Source organism: Callithrix jacchus, chromosome 15 (genome assembly GCF_049354715.1).
Source record: "Callithrix jacchus isolate 240 chromosome 15, calJac240_pri, whole genome shotgun sequence".
NCBI classification, from domain to species: Eukaryota; Metazoa; Chordata; class Mammalia; order Primates; family Cebidae; genus Callithrix; species Callithrix jacchus.
The window spans coordinates 52,814,984-52,831,209 of record NC_133516.1 but is presented as its reverse complement, the minus strand read 5'-3'; the positions used below and the strand labels follow the sequence as shown (position 1 = coordinate 52,831,209).

The window sequence follows — 16,226 nt, the reverse complement described above, 5'->3', positions numbered from 1 at the left end:
GAATTTGTTTTTTGGAGTGAAACTCAATTAACTTTCTCAGTGGCATGGTAGTAAGTCTGAAATTGGTTGCTAATATGAGAATGATGGTTTTTACTGTAAAATAAACTATGTGAAGACCGAAAGGAAACCACCATTTTTCTCTTTCTTTGAACTTTGCATCAGAAGGTCTTGATATACATACCATTTTATGGATGTATCAGATCAAGGTCATGTGTTAGGTTAAGTGAATGCAGTTGTTTGTAAAGTATAGTTATTAGCCAGAACATGCAATCTCTGAAAGGGCTTGGATAGTCCTTTTAGTTGTAAACGTCTCTCTGATCTTTTGAAGCATATTCAGAGTTAGGAACACTGATCTTGTTCTTTTCTTGAAGAATCTTTTTTGTTTGTTTGTTTTTGCTACAGTTTAGGAAGGGTTAATTTTCCTTTTATAATTGTTAGCCATCATGTGGCTAAGACCTCCACCTCGATATGATTCCTAGCAGATTAAGGATATTAGATAATTTCCTTCTATTTATTGTACTACTGCACTGTATTATCTTTCTATCACTCAGATAATTACTGAGGAAATCTACATTAATTTTTTTGGCTGAAGCAAGGCCTGCTAAACACAGGAATGATGTATTGATGTTTTACACAACAAAAGTTTTCCTCCTGTCATTGTGCAATCAACAAAAAGATATTTATCATGTCGTAAAGCCCCTTCTTTTCAAGAACAAAGCAGGTGGGGGAAGCAGGACCAGCAACCAGACCTGGGGGTTTCTGAGACTAAAGCCACGTTAAGGCATCTGAAGCTTAGACTGTCGTTCATATTAAACTCACAGTCGAGTACGATGTTGTTTGCTAAATTATGAATGTGTGTAATTAAAATCTAGTGGCTGTTTCTATGAAAGATTTACAATGTTATTTCATCGTTTGTCATGGCTAATTAACAATATTAGATGAAGTTTTTCTTCTTCAAAGGTCTGATTTTTTCTCATTTATTTATGTCAGAAGTGATAAACAGAGTAGTTAAAAGCTTCTGCCGCTGCTGGCAGGGAGGGAGGCAACTTGTTCTTTTATACCTCAAAGGTTCAGGGTTCAAACCCCTTCAGACTAGGATGATGCAGTCTTCTCTCTAGTGTGCATAATTAAAAATTTTAAAGTCCAAAAGTTCACATCTTGATGACAAAACTCAGGCCTTTCAAACTGTGGGGAGAACTGGCTTGATTGACAAATTATTTATTTATGGGAGCGGGCAGTAGGAAGGTAACACTCACCCCCTCACCCCTCTTCAGAGGAGGTATGTTCTGTCCCTTTTAAACCTTGACACGGAGCCCTGCACTGAGCTCCAGTGACCATTCTCAGCATTTGACTATGATGGTGGGTTTTGATGTGTCCATACTTTTAACCTTTCTTGGGAAGTGGCCATCTCATTTTTTTCTTCCTGATTTCTTACAGCAACAGCAGGTGGCTACCCAGCAGTTGGCTTTTCAGCAGCAGCTTTTACAGATGCAGCAGTTGCAGCAGCAGCACCTCCTGTCTTTGCAGCGCCAAGGCCTTCTGACAATTCAGCCCGGGCAGCCTGCCCTTCCCCTTCAACCTCTTGCTCAAGGTATGCGTTGATTATATAGAAGGCATAGCTCTGTGAAGACGTTGGGTGGAGGTGGTAGGCTGTCTCTTGGTATATTTGTTAAGGACGTTGTCCATCAAAACATGCAGATAGCCTCTTTTAAGAAAAGTGGAGTGGGATAATGATGGACCCATGTAGAAGGTAAAATGCTTGTTGATGGCAAAATAAAGTCTTAGGGTGGTCTGTAGGCTTAGCTGTCGCGGAGCAATCCCACTGTTGGACATTCTTGGAGTAAGGGAATGAGACTACTTTGCGCTTATTGAGCATTTTAATGGACTCTTGCAGTGTTTCTCTTTGGAACCACAAAGGAATTTTCCTGAAGGCTTTTATTATTCATTTAAGACTTTTTTTTTTTTTTTTTTTTTTTTTTTACCATGTAACGTGTGCTATTTTAAATCTTAGCAAATGCCATGTTTTAATATCTAGGGATAAATTCAGGTTTATTTTTCTGTAAAATGATTAAAATCAACCACTTTCTGTTATAAAAGCCAAGGCTGTTTTTTTGTTTAGTTTCTTTTGTCTTTCGGCATTCATCTGTTGATTTTTGAGCAAGTTAGTTCTACACTCATCAGAACAGGGACCATTTCCATCTCCAGTTCTTCAACCTCTGAGATTTCCTGAAAAGTAAGATTTTATATATTTAGTGAATTTCTTTTGAAAAGCCCACTGACATTTTATCCCAAGGGTGATGGACATCAGAAACAAATGGGAACTCTAGATGTTTTTAGGACATCATCTTGGTTTAAGCAACTCTGACTTTCACATATGTGATGTGAAAACAGATGGATTATTCAGAACTAGAAGGGAAGGTGGGAGGGAAGGAGGAAGGGATGTCAAGAGGGAGGGAGGGCGGACAAAGAGAAAGTAGAAAGTGCCATGCCTATGCTCTGAAGCGCAGTTCCCCCATCCATGCATGCATGGTAGAGCAGAGTTGAGTTGCCTCCTTAAGGCCAGAAGTTCTTTGAACTCTAGTTAAGTTTGGATGTTGGTTTATATGCGCCTTAAAGGCTAGTAGCTAAAGCCATTGGTGTCTTGGATTCAGTTGCCTTCTGAAGAAGGTTAAAAATGTGGAACCTCCTTCTGTTGCTTAAGGCATGGTCATTTGTTTGCTAACTTTTGGGGTCAAGTGAAGGCAGGGAAGCATGTCTTCATTTGAATCTTTTCTCTTGAGTCGACCACACCCAACTTCTTTCCCTTATGAGTCTGTTTTTGTTTTTAATATTGAGACCGGGGCTTTTTCCTCTTCTCTCTTGCCCCTCCACTCCTTTCTGCCATGACCACTCGATACATACTCAGCATCTCCATTGCCAAAACGGAAGATGTCATAACCAAGCAATACAAGGAGAAAAGAAGGAATATATATACGTATATATTCATATATTCATATATATATGCGTGTATGATATATGAGAGATGATATATATATACACGCATATATATATGAATATACATCAGCTAATGCATTTTTGTGCTTGCAGAATATTATAGCATGCGTTAATTACACCTTTGGGTTTATTGCTGGAAACATGGCAGGCTGTTCTGACACACCTACTGGACCCAAGCTCCAACCTCTCTCATCTTTTCCCACCACTCCTATACTATTAAGTTTGCTCACTAAGGTTCATTGTTACAGTACATCAGTTAAGCTGTCCAAAAGAGGGCAATTGGGCAGTGACAAGACAAGCTCATGTGTAATGTGAAAGAAATGAATGTGGTGATGCATGAAGTGTAATCTCTGCAGTAACATATCAGAGACACTGGTAGGTAATTCACTAGTCATGGCATTGATTGATAGGCTTAGCAGTCTGCCATAACTATTAGCCCCTGCAACATTAGGAAGAAGCATGTTTGAAATCTAAGGGGTGCCTCTCTGTGCGCCTGAGATGGCATAAATGTAAATGTAAATATTTTTGGTGGCAGGTTCTTGTGGTAAAGTGAACTACCAGTGTTATTTCCATCTCTCTGAATCAGGAGGTTGGTTTTGTTCCCCAACTCCCTCACCCAAAGTGGCTGGAGAACTCAGTCATGTTGGACTAGAACACAATTTTTTTTTATCAGAGAGATGATGGCTTAAAACTGATGTCATTATGAGGTTTAAATCAACTTTCCGCTTGCTTGAACATAGTCACCTGGGTATGGATGTACAAGGACAAAAAAAGGTTGATCAACTCTGTTTGTCTTTGAGCCACTGATACCTGGGGTTGTAAAATTGAGTTCCATGAACAGTAATCTGTCATCTGTCCCCACAACATACATTTTTTAAACCTGTGCCTGCATTTTCTTTTGTAATGAAGGGGCCAGTTGTCTTGGAAAAAGAAACCTTGCAAGGCATGGGGGTTATCTGTTAAAGATACTAGTAATGCCCACTTCATAATGAAATCTTCAAGATTATTTTACATACCTGTTCATGGCCTTGCCGAGTTAACCTTAAACATGGAAATGTCAAGTATAGGCATAGATAGATAATTAATATTTTGAAAGCCTTTTTTTTTCCCTGAAGATTTTATAATATGAAATGGAGGGATATTTTCTGTTGTTTTTAAGGTTATTGTAGGGTCTTCTCTCTGTTTTACATAATTAGCATATCTGCTTTTCACCTTGGTCTCATTAATCATCTGGTCCTCCCTAGCACCAGTAATTTCATATAGAAATATTCTTTCAGTCTCATTCTGACCTTTTAATTTTTAAAATGTAAACTCTAGGTAGCAGAAAATTACATGCTTGGTTATGTACCTGCTAATGGATTTAACTTTGTACTATTATTATTAGTTTTCCATTTCGGAAGAAATACATACTTTCTGGAAATATCCATTTAGTCTGATGAGTGACTAGGTTACCTTTTATCTGTCTAACATGAGATTTGAGCCGTCAATAACAACACCCTTTGGTAGGTAGTGTTCATTGAACTAACGGTTTAACATCCCTAACAATGTATGGCATTGATGGAGGAGAGAGCGATTTGACCGCCTCTGTGTTAAGTGTGATGAGAACGTTCTTAAAAGTAATTATCACATTGCAATTTGACCCAGAAGTATCGCTGTTGTCACTTAATGAGTTACTATTTTTATTTACCATTTTTCTCTATGGATAATGAAACTGATGTGCCAGCCCATTGGAATAGATGGCGAGTAGAGTAACATTAATGCACCCTGTAGATATAACAAGTGGTGAATACACTTGTCTTTGTCTTTATTTGCTGGATAAACAGTTTACTTTTAAAACAGCATTGAAGTTCTGCTTTTCTTCCAGAGAAAGTGGGAGTTAACAGAGTTCTCAGAACCCTGTCCTCGTCTTCCCATCTCCCATGCAGCTGACGCAGAAATCAATTAGCTTGAGTTGAAAAATAGGTGGCTTGTTCTTTTCATGTGTTTACTCTCTAGAAAATAAAAATAGGTGTTGACCTGTGTGGTTTTATATCAATATGCTATCATCAGCAGACAAGCCTATTAACTATTGTTTCCATTGAGTAAACAGTGGTCTGAGGGTCATCCATGTTCACAGGTAATTGTTGGTGTGCAGACAGCAGTGGCAGGCCTGCTAGCTTACAGATGCATCCCACCTGTCACTTGGAAAGGTGTTTGAAAATAATAGCCCAGATGCAGCAAAACCGGACATGGGATTGTGGAGTGACCTTTCCCTTTGTTTAATTTGCCTCCGAGGTTTAATTTCAGGGGACAAGTAATAACTGAATATGCCTAATAACTAAATGCTCATTTGGGACAAAATCCATCAAAATATAATTGGCATTTGATTTTTATGAAGGGAGAAGAAAACTGTCGAGGATGCCTTCTAAGAATATCTGACCACTTAATGTATCATGTGAAGCCTCCTTTATAATATATATTAATTGCAAAGACTTGAGCATTTGAACATTTTCGTGGAGAACCGTTAGGAGAGACCAACTGTTTTTGTTAACGCTCCCCTCAGAAAGGCGGGGAAGGTTATTGGTCTGCTGTGCAATAATTTACTCCTCTTTGATATGCAAACGATCCACGGTGAATATAAAAAAATCCTATCAGACTCATTTCACAGTTCTTAACCACTCGGATTCTCTGGAGTCCATCGCCTCATTAGACCAGTGCTCTCCAATGCTAGCATAATTAAAATCTTTAACAGTTTAGCAAAGTAAAGATGTTTGGCTGATCACGTTGAGATGATTATCTATCCATTGTATTCTAAATGACAAAAATAAATTAAATTTAGACCTTGGCATTTTTTATTATGTGTTTCAAATGAATATAATGCGCATAGCCTTCTTTTTTAATTCAATACCTTAGGTTTGGTAAGAAACATGCCTGTTTCGGCTGCTGCTGTATAGTCAGAAAATGGCAGGCTTTCTGGGTTGGCTGTGTTACAGTTGATTGAAACAATGAACTGCAATCCAGAAGTCCACTTCTCGTGTGGTATTGCCTTACCATGTTCAGGGCTTACGGTTTCTCTTCAGTGTTCCCCCAAAGGAAGTTACTGTTTGTTGTTGTTAGTTGGTATCTAGAATATTTTTCTTCTGTGCATGTATCAGCTAGAATATGCATCAAGGTGGGATTTGGAAATCCTGAGCTGCAAGAGTCATGCCACCAGGATAAAGACTAAGAGGCCCACAGTTGTGACATTGGCATACTGATTGTGTCTCTTCTTGGGGGAAAATGCTGGATTCACTCCTTAAAAGGCCTATGTCCATTTTGATCCCCTTTAAAAAAACAAGAGAACTTTATTACTCCAAGTTTATTTTACGTTTTCATTTTATTCTGCAATGGTTCATTACCATTGATCTAAGAAATGACAGTAATAACAGTGTTACTTGTATAAAAAGTTATACAGTTTTTCAGTAGACACATCCATCAATTAAGCATGTGGTACTCGAAACCAAAATTAATGAGGAAGATAGGTGTGTTAATGAAATAATCATAGTATAATCAATTTGACTGTTAAAAGTTGAAAAGCATTTCAGGAAGACGATATGAATTCATAATTTATGTCTAGAAGTGATTAATAAAAACTATATTTAATAACAAAGCTATTTGTCATCATTTAAGACTTAAGCACAAAAATTATTCACTTTGTAGTTCATATTGTCATAATAGTATAGTTGAACTAATTTATTTTGAGCCCTTCTTTGTGTCTAAAACTAAGGTAACATCGATCTACTTTTTGTCAAAAAAAATTGAGAAATAGCACTTTGGATGGTTAGAGGCATAGTATTGTGGCAAAGCAACTGTGTTTTGAATCCTTTTCACCTGAATCTTTTATATGCAAGGAGGGAAACTTCCACTCAGTTGCTCAGTAGGAGGACACACTTTTTACTACCGCATCTGCCTGAGTTGGGAGGGAAAAAAACTGCACACACCAAAAAAACCCGTAACACTAGGCTTTGTTTACTGACTCTTTGATTTAATTACTGTTTGAAGAGGACGGAATTAGCTGTTAATTGATTTAATTATCCAATTTGTTTGTTTCAGGCATGATTCCAACAGAACTGCAGCAGCTCTGGAAAGAAGTGACGAGTGCTCATACTGCAGAAGAAACCACAGGCAACAATCACAGCAGTTTGGATCTGACCACGACATGTGTCTCCTCCTCTGCACCTTCCAAGACCTCTTTAATAATGAACCCACATGCCTCTACCAACGGACAGCTCTCAGTCCACACTCCCAAAAGGGAAAGGTAGGAACCAGCCACTGAGATGGGTCCAAAACTGCCTTTCACGTGAGAGGGGTGGGTGGCCCTGCCTCGCTGTATCTCAGTGATCCCTAATTGGATCCATGTGACTTGAATGTGCATATAATTACTGAAGAATGTATTCAGCATGGTTTGGGTGTGAAGCATCTAATTATTTTCACCTTTTCAACATGGAATTAGCACTTATGTAGATCTACTCTCAGCTTAGGAACCCGGGCAGAAGTCGTGTAGTTTCTCATTGGATGGGTTGGATTTCCAGGCTTCCAGACCTACTCCTTCTGCCAAGTGCTCACTCCGTACAAGCTGAATTCCTTGGCTGAAAGTGCCTTCTAAGGGAATAGTAGTGTCTGCTGTGGGCAATTTTGAATTATGGTTTGAGAAAACATAGAACTTATGTTACTCTACATTGCTCCCCTTGAAGGCTGGGCGCCCATGTTTTTCGTCATTGTGCCCCGGAGCACATGGTCTTTTCCGTATGTATTCTGTGTGAAGGTTTGGAGGAAGGAGAGACAGAAGAGGTAGTGGTGGTGGCAGCAGGTGGAGGAGGAGGGGGTCTCTTGTATATTCTCACATAGAGGCAGCACCCTTTTTCTTCATGGTAAGGTATAGTGTAGCATTGTCTCAGCAGCTGTATTCCTATTGAGAAGTTCAGACATTTTATTTTTGAGCTGTCCTGGGCTTTACATTAATGTTACTTGAAGCTGAACTTGTCTTAGAGATCTGGAATAAGTTATGTTAGCATGCAGTTCTACGACAATAAAGCTGTTAGTTCATGTTATTATGTCTTAGTACCCAGAAGCATTAATGCTACTGTTTTCAGTGTTTTTCAAGAGAAGAAAATACAGTTCCTAAAATTGAAAACTTTTTTTGAGTTTACTGTCTCTAAACTGTTTTCTATATATTTCATATGTAGAGCTTCCACACACAAAAATGCCGTTTCTAGCAGGAAAAAGCAAATTCTGTATTTTGTTTTTTAATCAAAATGGCTCAGGGGAAAAAATTTAAATTATATATTTCAGTTATAGAGTTACAAATATAATTTCTTATATTTCTCAAAATATTGAGCATTAAGAAGCCTACTGATTTAATTAGATGTATATCTTTATACCAGAAAAATATTATCTGAGCACACACACACACACACACACACACACCATGTTCAAGCATAAAACCATGAGTGATTAGCAGAGACGAGGATAATATATAGGTGCTTTCACTAAAAGTTTCAACTATCTTTCCAAGATCATTTTGGAATTTCTGAGGGAGACAACTAAGAACTAACAGAGGTATTAAGCATATTGGTTTAGAAGAGTTTGAAGAATAGCAGGGTGGACACTAAGAATCAGTTTGGAGCCATTGGCTGAGATGTGGCTTGTGTTGTTTCCAGCGAGGATAGATACGCATGTCTGGAAGCCAATCTTAGCTCTTGCTTTACAGTCTCTTATAATGTCTTTTTTTTTTCCCAAGAAAGTAAACCTTAGATAGCATTAAAGAAAAGGTTCTAGGCTGTTGTCCTTTGCTGCACTTGGTTTTGATGTCTTAAGGTTGATGCGTCCATTTACTGCAGAGCGATTGAATTACATCTTTATCCATAGGCAGAGCAGGAGGCCATACACTGAAAAATGCCGACTGATGCACTTAAGGTATTTGTTGCAGTCTCGTCGGCCATTGTGGAGCCTGCACAGATTTCCTGTGACATAGAAAACTCTTCTTGTTTAGATGCACTGTGCTCAGTTTCATTTTCTAAGAGGTTCTATATCTGCAGTCAGGTGATAGATTAGCAAGGAGGCAAGTGGGAGAAGAATAGCCTTTTTCATGTCTTAAGGCACATTTGAAAGTAAATGGATCTAAGAGACAGTCTAATTCCAGGAGACTAAGTTTGTTTGAATTTTTTTTTATAGTCCTTATTTGTCTGCACAAAAGTTGTGCTTAATCTTCATTATACTACACACCAGAATTAGAATATGGATCAGAAAAGAATTCAGATTTTAATGAGCTGTAATCTGGTTATAAAAGCAGGCTGAGTTTTCCAGTTGTACATGCAAAAAGGAAGCAACTATGAAATCATATGCCACTACTTAATCTCTTGAATCTCTCAGTTTATATTATCTGGTAGGTTCCTAGATGTGGCTAGATTAAAAGAAAAATTCTAGTCAGCACATTTTAACTGAATGTAGCTAACAAGACAAATGAGCACCTTCAGTTAAAGATAATTCAGAAGTTTTAAGCTTATAGAATTGAAAACTCAATTAGGCCTGGTGTAGTGGTTCATGCCGGTAATCTCAGGACTTTGGGAGGTCGAAGCAGAAGGATTGCTTCAGGCCAGGAGTTCAAGACTAGCCTGGACAACATAGAGGAACCCCAATTTCTATTAAACATCTTTTAAAAAAATTAGCCTTATGTGGTGGCATGCACCTGGAGTCCCAGTGAACTTGAGAGGCTGAGGTGGGAGGATCATTTGAGTTCAGGAGTTTGAGGCTGCGGTGAGCTGTGATCACACCATTGCACTCCATCCTGGGCAACAGAGCAAGATCCTGTCACTTAAAAAAAAAAAAAAGCAATTTTTAGTTAGCCAGCTTTGTAGACGTATAAACACTTCAAATGAATATTATGTAGAATTACCTTATTAGGCTTAATTTAAAAATCACATATGTTATCCAGTTAAATACCAAAACAAAAACAAACAAAAAGAAAACCTGTCACTATAAAGGTGTGGTCTCACTGTCCACTGGTCTGCCAGTTGTCTTAGGAGTTTCTTATCACTGCCTGTGATAAGGTTTCTCTCTTACTCACCAGTGCATTTGTGAAATATATGTCCTTCCAAGCTCTTCTTTGATTTCTATGTAATATTCTTTTCTTTCCATTCTGATGGGCAAGGAAGAGTCTCTGCCACACTGAATTACCATCTAACCCCATGACCTTGATCTTGGGTTAGCAGCTTTTAAGATTTCTGTCTGACATGATCTGGGGTGCTTGATGGGAACATTTGTTGGATAAAGGTAGTGTTATGAGAGTTTTTGTTTTCAAAGTAGCGAGATGGCTAATGATCTCAGCTGAGTCACGTATTTATTTCCATGCCATTTGGAAAACTCCTTCTCCCCTACTCTTGCCCCCGTGCATTTTGCTGGCTCCTGTGAGCAGCCACTGCAGTAGCAGCAGCAGCAGCTCTGGGGTTTGGTGAGCTGCAATCTGTTAAGGAGATAAATAATGTGCTTGGCACGACACTCCTACTCTCCTCTTTAATTTGTCTTACACAAGGAAAATTATAATTAAATCATTCAGGGTAAACCCTTGAGTGTAGAGAAGGGAAAAAACACACTTTGGTAAAGATTGCCAATAGAAACCCACTTCCCTGTTGAGCAGGGTAGGGACATTTATCAATATTCAGCACTATTACAGGAGGAGCGGCCCATGTGATTTGTGAGGCGGATGCCAACGTTCAAATCAAGGCTTGTTAAGATCCTGTCCCTGTGTAATCATGGACATTCAGCATCATTAGAATTCAGTACTGGCACCGTGCCTCATGCTTTGATTTTCTCCCGACAATTTAATAATGTTTATTGTGCTGATTATATATAAATTCATTGGTGCAATAAACATGCTTCTGTTGTCAGTGCCTGAGAAAAATGTGGTGGGGATCGAGTTCAGTGGCAGCAGCTAAAGGAGCTGCAAGAATAAGCAGGTGCATTCAAGCCTCTTGCTGTCATTTGATTCCATAGGAACAGAGAGTCTCAACTTCTTAGGGAAATAGACAAAACTCAGGCCTGGGATAACTGTAAATGTAAAGAGACCATCTTGTTTCCCTGTCTGATTGTCTCGCATTAGGAAACTCTAAGTTTTGGTGTGGGTAAACAGAATCAACAGAATGCAAATGAAACATTTATTAAAATGCTAAATTTAGTAAAGCCCTTTGAGCTTCTTGGATCAAAGCAGCTATGTAAATACAAATAGCAATTACTACTTAAGTAATTGCCTGAATTAAAATTCAAAATATCACATTACATTATGATGCACTAGGGAAAGGGACGAGAACTCGCATTTAATCAGTTCCATCTCTGTGCCAAGCATTGGCTAGATTCTTGCTTATGGAGTGATGTCTCACTTCATCCACATGTTCACTTTGGGAAGCAGTAAGGATTATTATACCCATTTTACAGATGAGGAAATCAAATAATAGAAATTAAATAACCCAGGGTCATAGAATTGGTTAGTGGCATATCCAAGATCCAAATTCAGGTCTGTTTTTTAGTTTGAGTACTTAAGAGTTTTTATTCAGCTTAGAAGTGAATTCTAAATTATGATAAAATCAGTGTCCCTAAAAGAAATTTTAAACTTAATCGAAATCAATTAGACAAAACATTTATTAACTTAATCTACTGTGTGCAAATCACTGCATTTAAAGGAAAATACCAGAATTTTTTCTTTTATGCTTTTATGGTATATATTTTTATTTACTAGGCCTTTCATGAAGTGCAGGGTAAGTGAGATTTACAAGATATAAATCATTTTGGTCTGAAACAGCACATAAAGAACAAAAATGAACCTTCTGTGGGATTTGTACACAGGCAGATCTAAAACGAGCTTCTTCCCTTTAATGTATCCCCACTTTTCCCCCTGCCTTCTAAATCCTGTGTTTCCTCAATGAACACATCATATGCTTTTTATTCCATTTCAGTTGTCTTCTATAGTCCAAATCAGAAATATTCCCTTTTTTTCTGATCCCAGCTTATTTGCTTTCAGTTCAGCCACCATCATTAGATGTTTTATAACTTGGGTATTTCTTGGATTCATAGCTGTTCTAAATATTTGTTCCAAGGTGTCCTTAAGCATTTTGTCAAAGATCTTTCTTTAAACCCTGTTCAGGTGGTGGTTGGGCAGCTTCTGCTTTTTTGGGGCATCATGTTATTCTCAGAATCAGGGGACCCACACTGGGTGCTTTTCTCTATGAGGTCTAACCTGCCTCCTGTCCAATCACAATCTTCCTTGCCCCGTTCTCATCATTTATTGACGGAACCCCGTATATTCCAGTTGCTTGCATTATCTCTGCTCCACAGTTTGCAGTTGCCGTCAAATAACCCCTGAAGGTTTTTGCCTGGCTAGTGTACTTACAGACCGTTTCACTTGATATGCAGTCTCTGTTTTTGATTTGTGGCCTCTTGACATATTGCCATGTATTTGACTATGTAACAATAACATTTGCGTTTACAGGCCTTGTTATTTTCAAAAGGCAAGGAACTTTGAAATATGGACATGCCTAGTGTTGTGTTTTTTTTTCCTTTTCTAAACTAAATTCTGTGTTCATGAATAAATGTCAGTGCTCTTGCTAAAACTCTAGAAGTTAGTTTTCAGAACTGTTCCAGATACACAAGCCTTTAACTGTTGCATGTTCTCATACTGATATGTAGGGCCTATTGAACCAGAAATTTAACCAGTAATCTCTAGCTCCCATTATTTTGAATGGTTTTACTTCATTCAAGTTTTTTTTTTTTCTTCAAAAATCAGAGGACAATTTGTATTTATTTCAATTTGAAGTACTGAGCCAAGCTAGTTATTTTCAATCTTTCTTTCCCATTAGAACATTTTGGAGAACCTGTGGTCACAATGCCCCAAATTGTCTTCAAAATTGTTACTGCTATTTCCTGCCAACATGAGTTATGCCATTTAAACGATATATAACACTATCTAGCCCACTGCTCTCTTGTAAATAAAGTTTTATTGGGACACTGTTACATTCATTTACATACTCTCTATGTAGGGCTACTTTGACACTACAATGGCAAGCTTGAGTAGTGGCAGCAGAAACCATATAGACTAGAAAAACTGAAATATGTACTATCTGACCAATTACAGAAACAGTTTGCTGGCTCCTGACCTTTCACCATTACCCTGGTGTTTCTCAGATTCCCTGATGATATTCTCATAGGGTGTTTGTGAAACACACAGCTTCCTAGGCCTTTCTCCTGAAACCTGGACTCTCTTAGTCTGAGCTGGGGGTGCAGGAATTTGCATTTACCCTACATATCCTCCAGTCTTGCTACTCAGAGTCTGCAGACCAGCAGCTCTGTTCTGACCTGGACGCTTATTAGAAACTCAGTCTCTGCCCCTGCCGGAGTGACCTGCATCAGGAACTACATTGTAACCAGAGCCTCAGGGTTTGGGAATGCATGTTCAAGTTTGAAAAGCAATGAAAGCAGAGTGTTGATTACTGAGATTTTGACACTGTTCAAATAGGATTTTTCTCCAGAAACTTGATTAACATCCCAGACAGGTTCAGTCCTCAAAACTAGTGGCTTGCCATTTTTTTTGTGAGCTAACAGTAGAAATCATATGACTGAAAGGACCAGACCCCATGTGCTTCCTTTCCATAGGAGCTACCACAAGACCTTGACTTGAGATTCACTCCTTTGCTCTGTGATCAAGGGCAAGCGACACAACTTTAAGGTTCTGTTTTGCTCTTGTCAGGGATAAAAGGACTGGCTGGGCACGGTGGCTCACGCCTGTAATCCCAGCACTTTGGGAGGCCAAGGTGGGCAGATCATGAAGTCAAGAGAAGGAAACCATTCTGGCCAACATGGTGAAACCGTGTTAAACCATTGTACTAAAAACACAAAAATTAGCTGGGTGTGGTGGTGTGTGCCTGTAGTCCTAGCTACTCAGGAGGCTGAGGCAGCAGAATCGCCTGAACCGGGGAGGTCAAGGTTGCAGTGAGCCGAGATCACACCACTGCACTCCAGGCTGGGCAACAGAGTGAGACACCATCTCAAAAAAAAAGATAAAAGACCTGATATGTGATGGTGATGATGGGAATGCAGCTGACATTTATGTAACTCTTACTTTGTGCCAGACACAACACTCAACAGACTTGACATAGGGCTTGGTACTTTACTGATTTTCCCATTTAATCCTCATAGTAACCTTACGGGGTATTCTCCTCTTTGTACAGAGGGTGCATCTGGGGCCCAGAATGATGTTATCACTTGCACACGTCATGTAGCTAGTTAGTGATCGTGCAGGGACTAGACCCATGATCTCCCTGACCCTCAACGGCTTGCAGTGACTACCATATTCTGGTGGCTTCCCCGGTGGGCTGCTCCCCAGACCCCCTTAACTACAGTTCAGGCTTTGGATGAGAATTAGACTTGAGAGTGGGTTAAGCACTGGATCAAGTCCAGGTGGTAGCCTCCACTGGTTGTAGCTTGGGGCCAGACCTGTCTGTTCAGCAGTAATTTAGAAGAAGCCCCCAGAAAATTCCCTGTCTCCAGTTCCCTTTGCCCCACCCCATCTTTTTGCCAGGAGGGATGTCAGGAGGCTAGAGACTGGTGATGTGAAGTGCAGAATAGAGAGAGCATGCTGGACATGTCTTGTCAGGTGTAGGGGACCAGAAGGAGAAGCGGGTGTGACCATATGCAGAGGCCTAAGATACAGGTGCTTACTTTTGCTCCTAAGCAGACTCTTGGCAACATACCCTGTCCCACGTCTGTCTGCTGGGGAGGTAAACTACTTTGGGCAAAAAACGTTCCTGCTGAGGTCAGACAGAAGCACCCTGGGGGCGAATCAGCATTTTGTACCCCAAACATGCTGCTTGGTGTTTGGCAGCCATCATGCTTTGAAGAACTGTGATCTAGGTGTCTCATCACTTAAAACTAATCGCTTTTGGGAATTAGAAGTGGGAGCAAGGATTCTCTCAGGGCATCGTGGCATGGTGCTGTATCACTGCCTGTCATTCACATGTTCAGGGAGGGCACCGGGAGAAAATCTTTAAAATATTGGCATGCCATAAGGGAAGGGTTTATGGGTTTTTTTTTTTTTTTGACTGTTCACTTTGTGGGGTGATTAAAAGAAAAAACCTCAGCCATTATTCTCTAACAGCTGTTGTGCCTTACCTCAATAAAGTGCCTTTTACCATAACATAGCATCATTAGACTCTATAAATCTCTTTCTATTTATTGTGTTTGAATGATAAATGCTTTCCAATAAAATGACATCATTGGTCTGGAGAGTGATGTTCATTTTCGGAGTTACTCTTAAATTTGACTGATTTCAATTTTTTTTTTATTGGGATGTTGCATAGTATGAATCTCAACCACAGGCGATTTTAAGTCTCATGTGCCAGATTTCCCACCCAAAACCATCTTTGGACACCCCCATTTCTTTCACCTTGTAAGGTAGACATTCTTTTTTGATGAGCCACTGCTGCTGATACAGGTTGTCTGCCAGATTCCTTTGTTGGCACCCAAGCATTTTCCAGGTATTTGTGCTTAACTGGAAAGGGCCATGCCCCCTCCTCCCAAATGTCCCTTAGCTTTCCTTAATATTTATTCCATAACACGGATGTGAGGGAAAGCATGTGGCAGGAGGAGGAGGAGAACCAGCCTTTCGGGAACTGTGATGGTATTGTCCATGGTGTACTAGGTTTTACTCTTTTACCTATAAAAGGTTGTTGTTGAAATGCACACCTTTACCACTTAAATTTGACAGAAGATCTTCTTTGATGGATACTGAAACCATCCAAAAGTGCAAAGGGAAGTCAAGGGCCTTCCCCTTGAAAGGAAAAGTGGCTTGGGAAAGTCCTAGTCTTACATAAACGACAGCTGGGAGTCTTATACTCTTAAGCCAATACCGGAGCCGTGACTTGTGCTGGAGACTTGAGTGGATGTCGTGTTGTTCTTTTTCAGTATTTGCAAAGATGTTTTTTTGCACTGTTACTCTATTTTATTGCTATGTTCGCACCAGTGTTACCCCCATAGCGTGGTTCCATAGGTCTCTCTGAGGGAGCTACCTGCCACTCTGCCGACTGGCTCACTGGGGCAATGCAAATGAGTGTGTTACATATGTACAGCATTCCTAAGGTTCTTTATTCCACACCCCTTTGTAATCAGTCAAAGCCTAAGTATATTATAAACTATATTCTCCTCATTAAAACAATAGTGGAAGCTCACAA

The 16,226-nt window shown here is 39.5% G+C and overlaps 1 protein-coding gene across 28 annotated transcripts in view; it reads left to right on the top strand.

The window, feature by feature from the left end:
• FOXP1 (forkhead box P1) overlaps positions 1-16,226 on the top strand; it is a 635,694-nt gene that overhangs the window by 545,827 nt on the left and 73,641 nt on the right. For all 28 annotated transcript variants that reach the window (XM_054245862.2, XM_078351479.1, XM_054245865.2 and 25 more), the window contains 2 exons: positions 1,438-1,591; positions 7,066-7,270. In XM_054245862.2, coding sequence (XP_054101837.1) covers positions 1,438-1,591; positions 7,066-7,270 — 359 coding nt within the window. The remainder of the gene's footprint in view (positions 1-1,437; positions 1,592-7,065; positions 7,271-16,226) is intronic.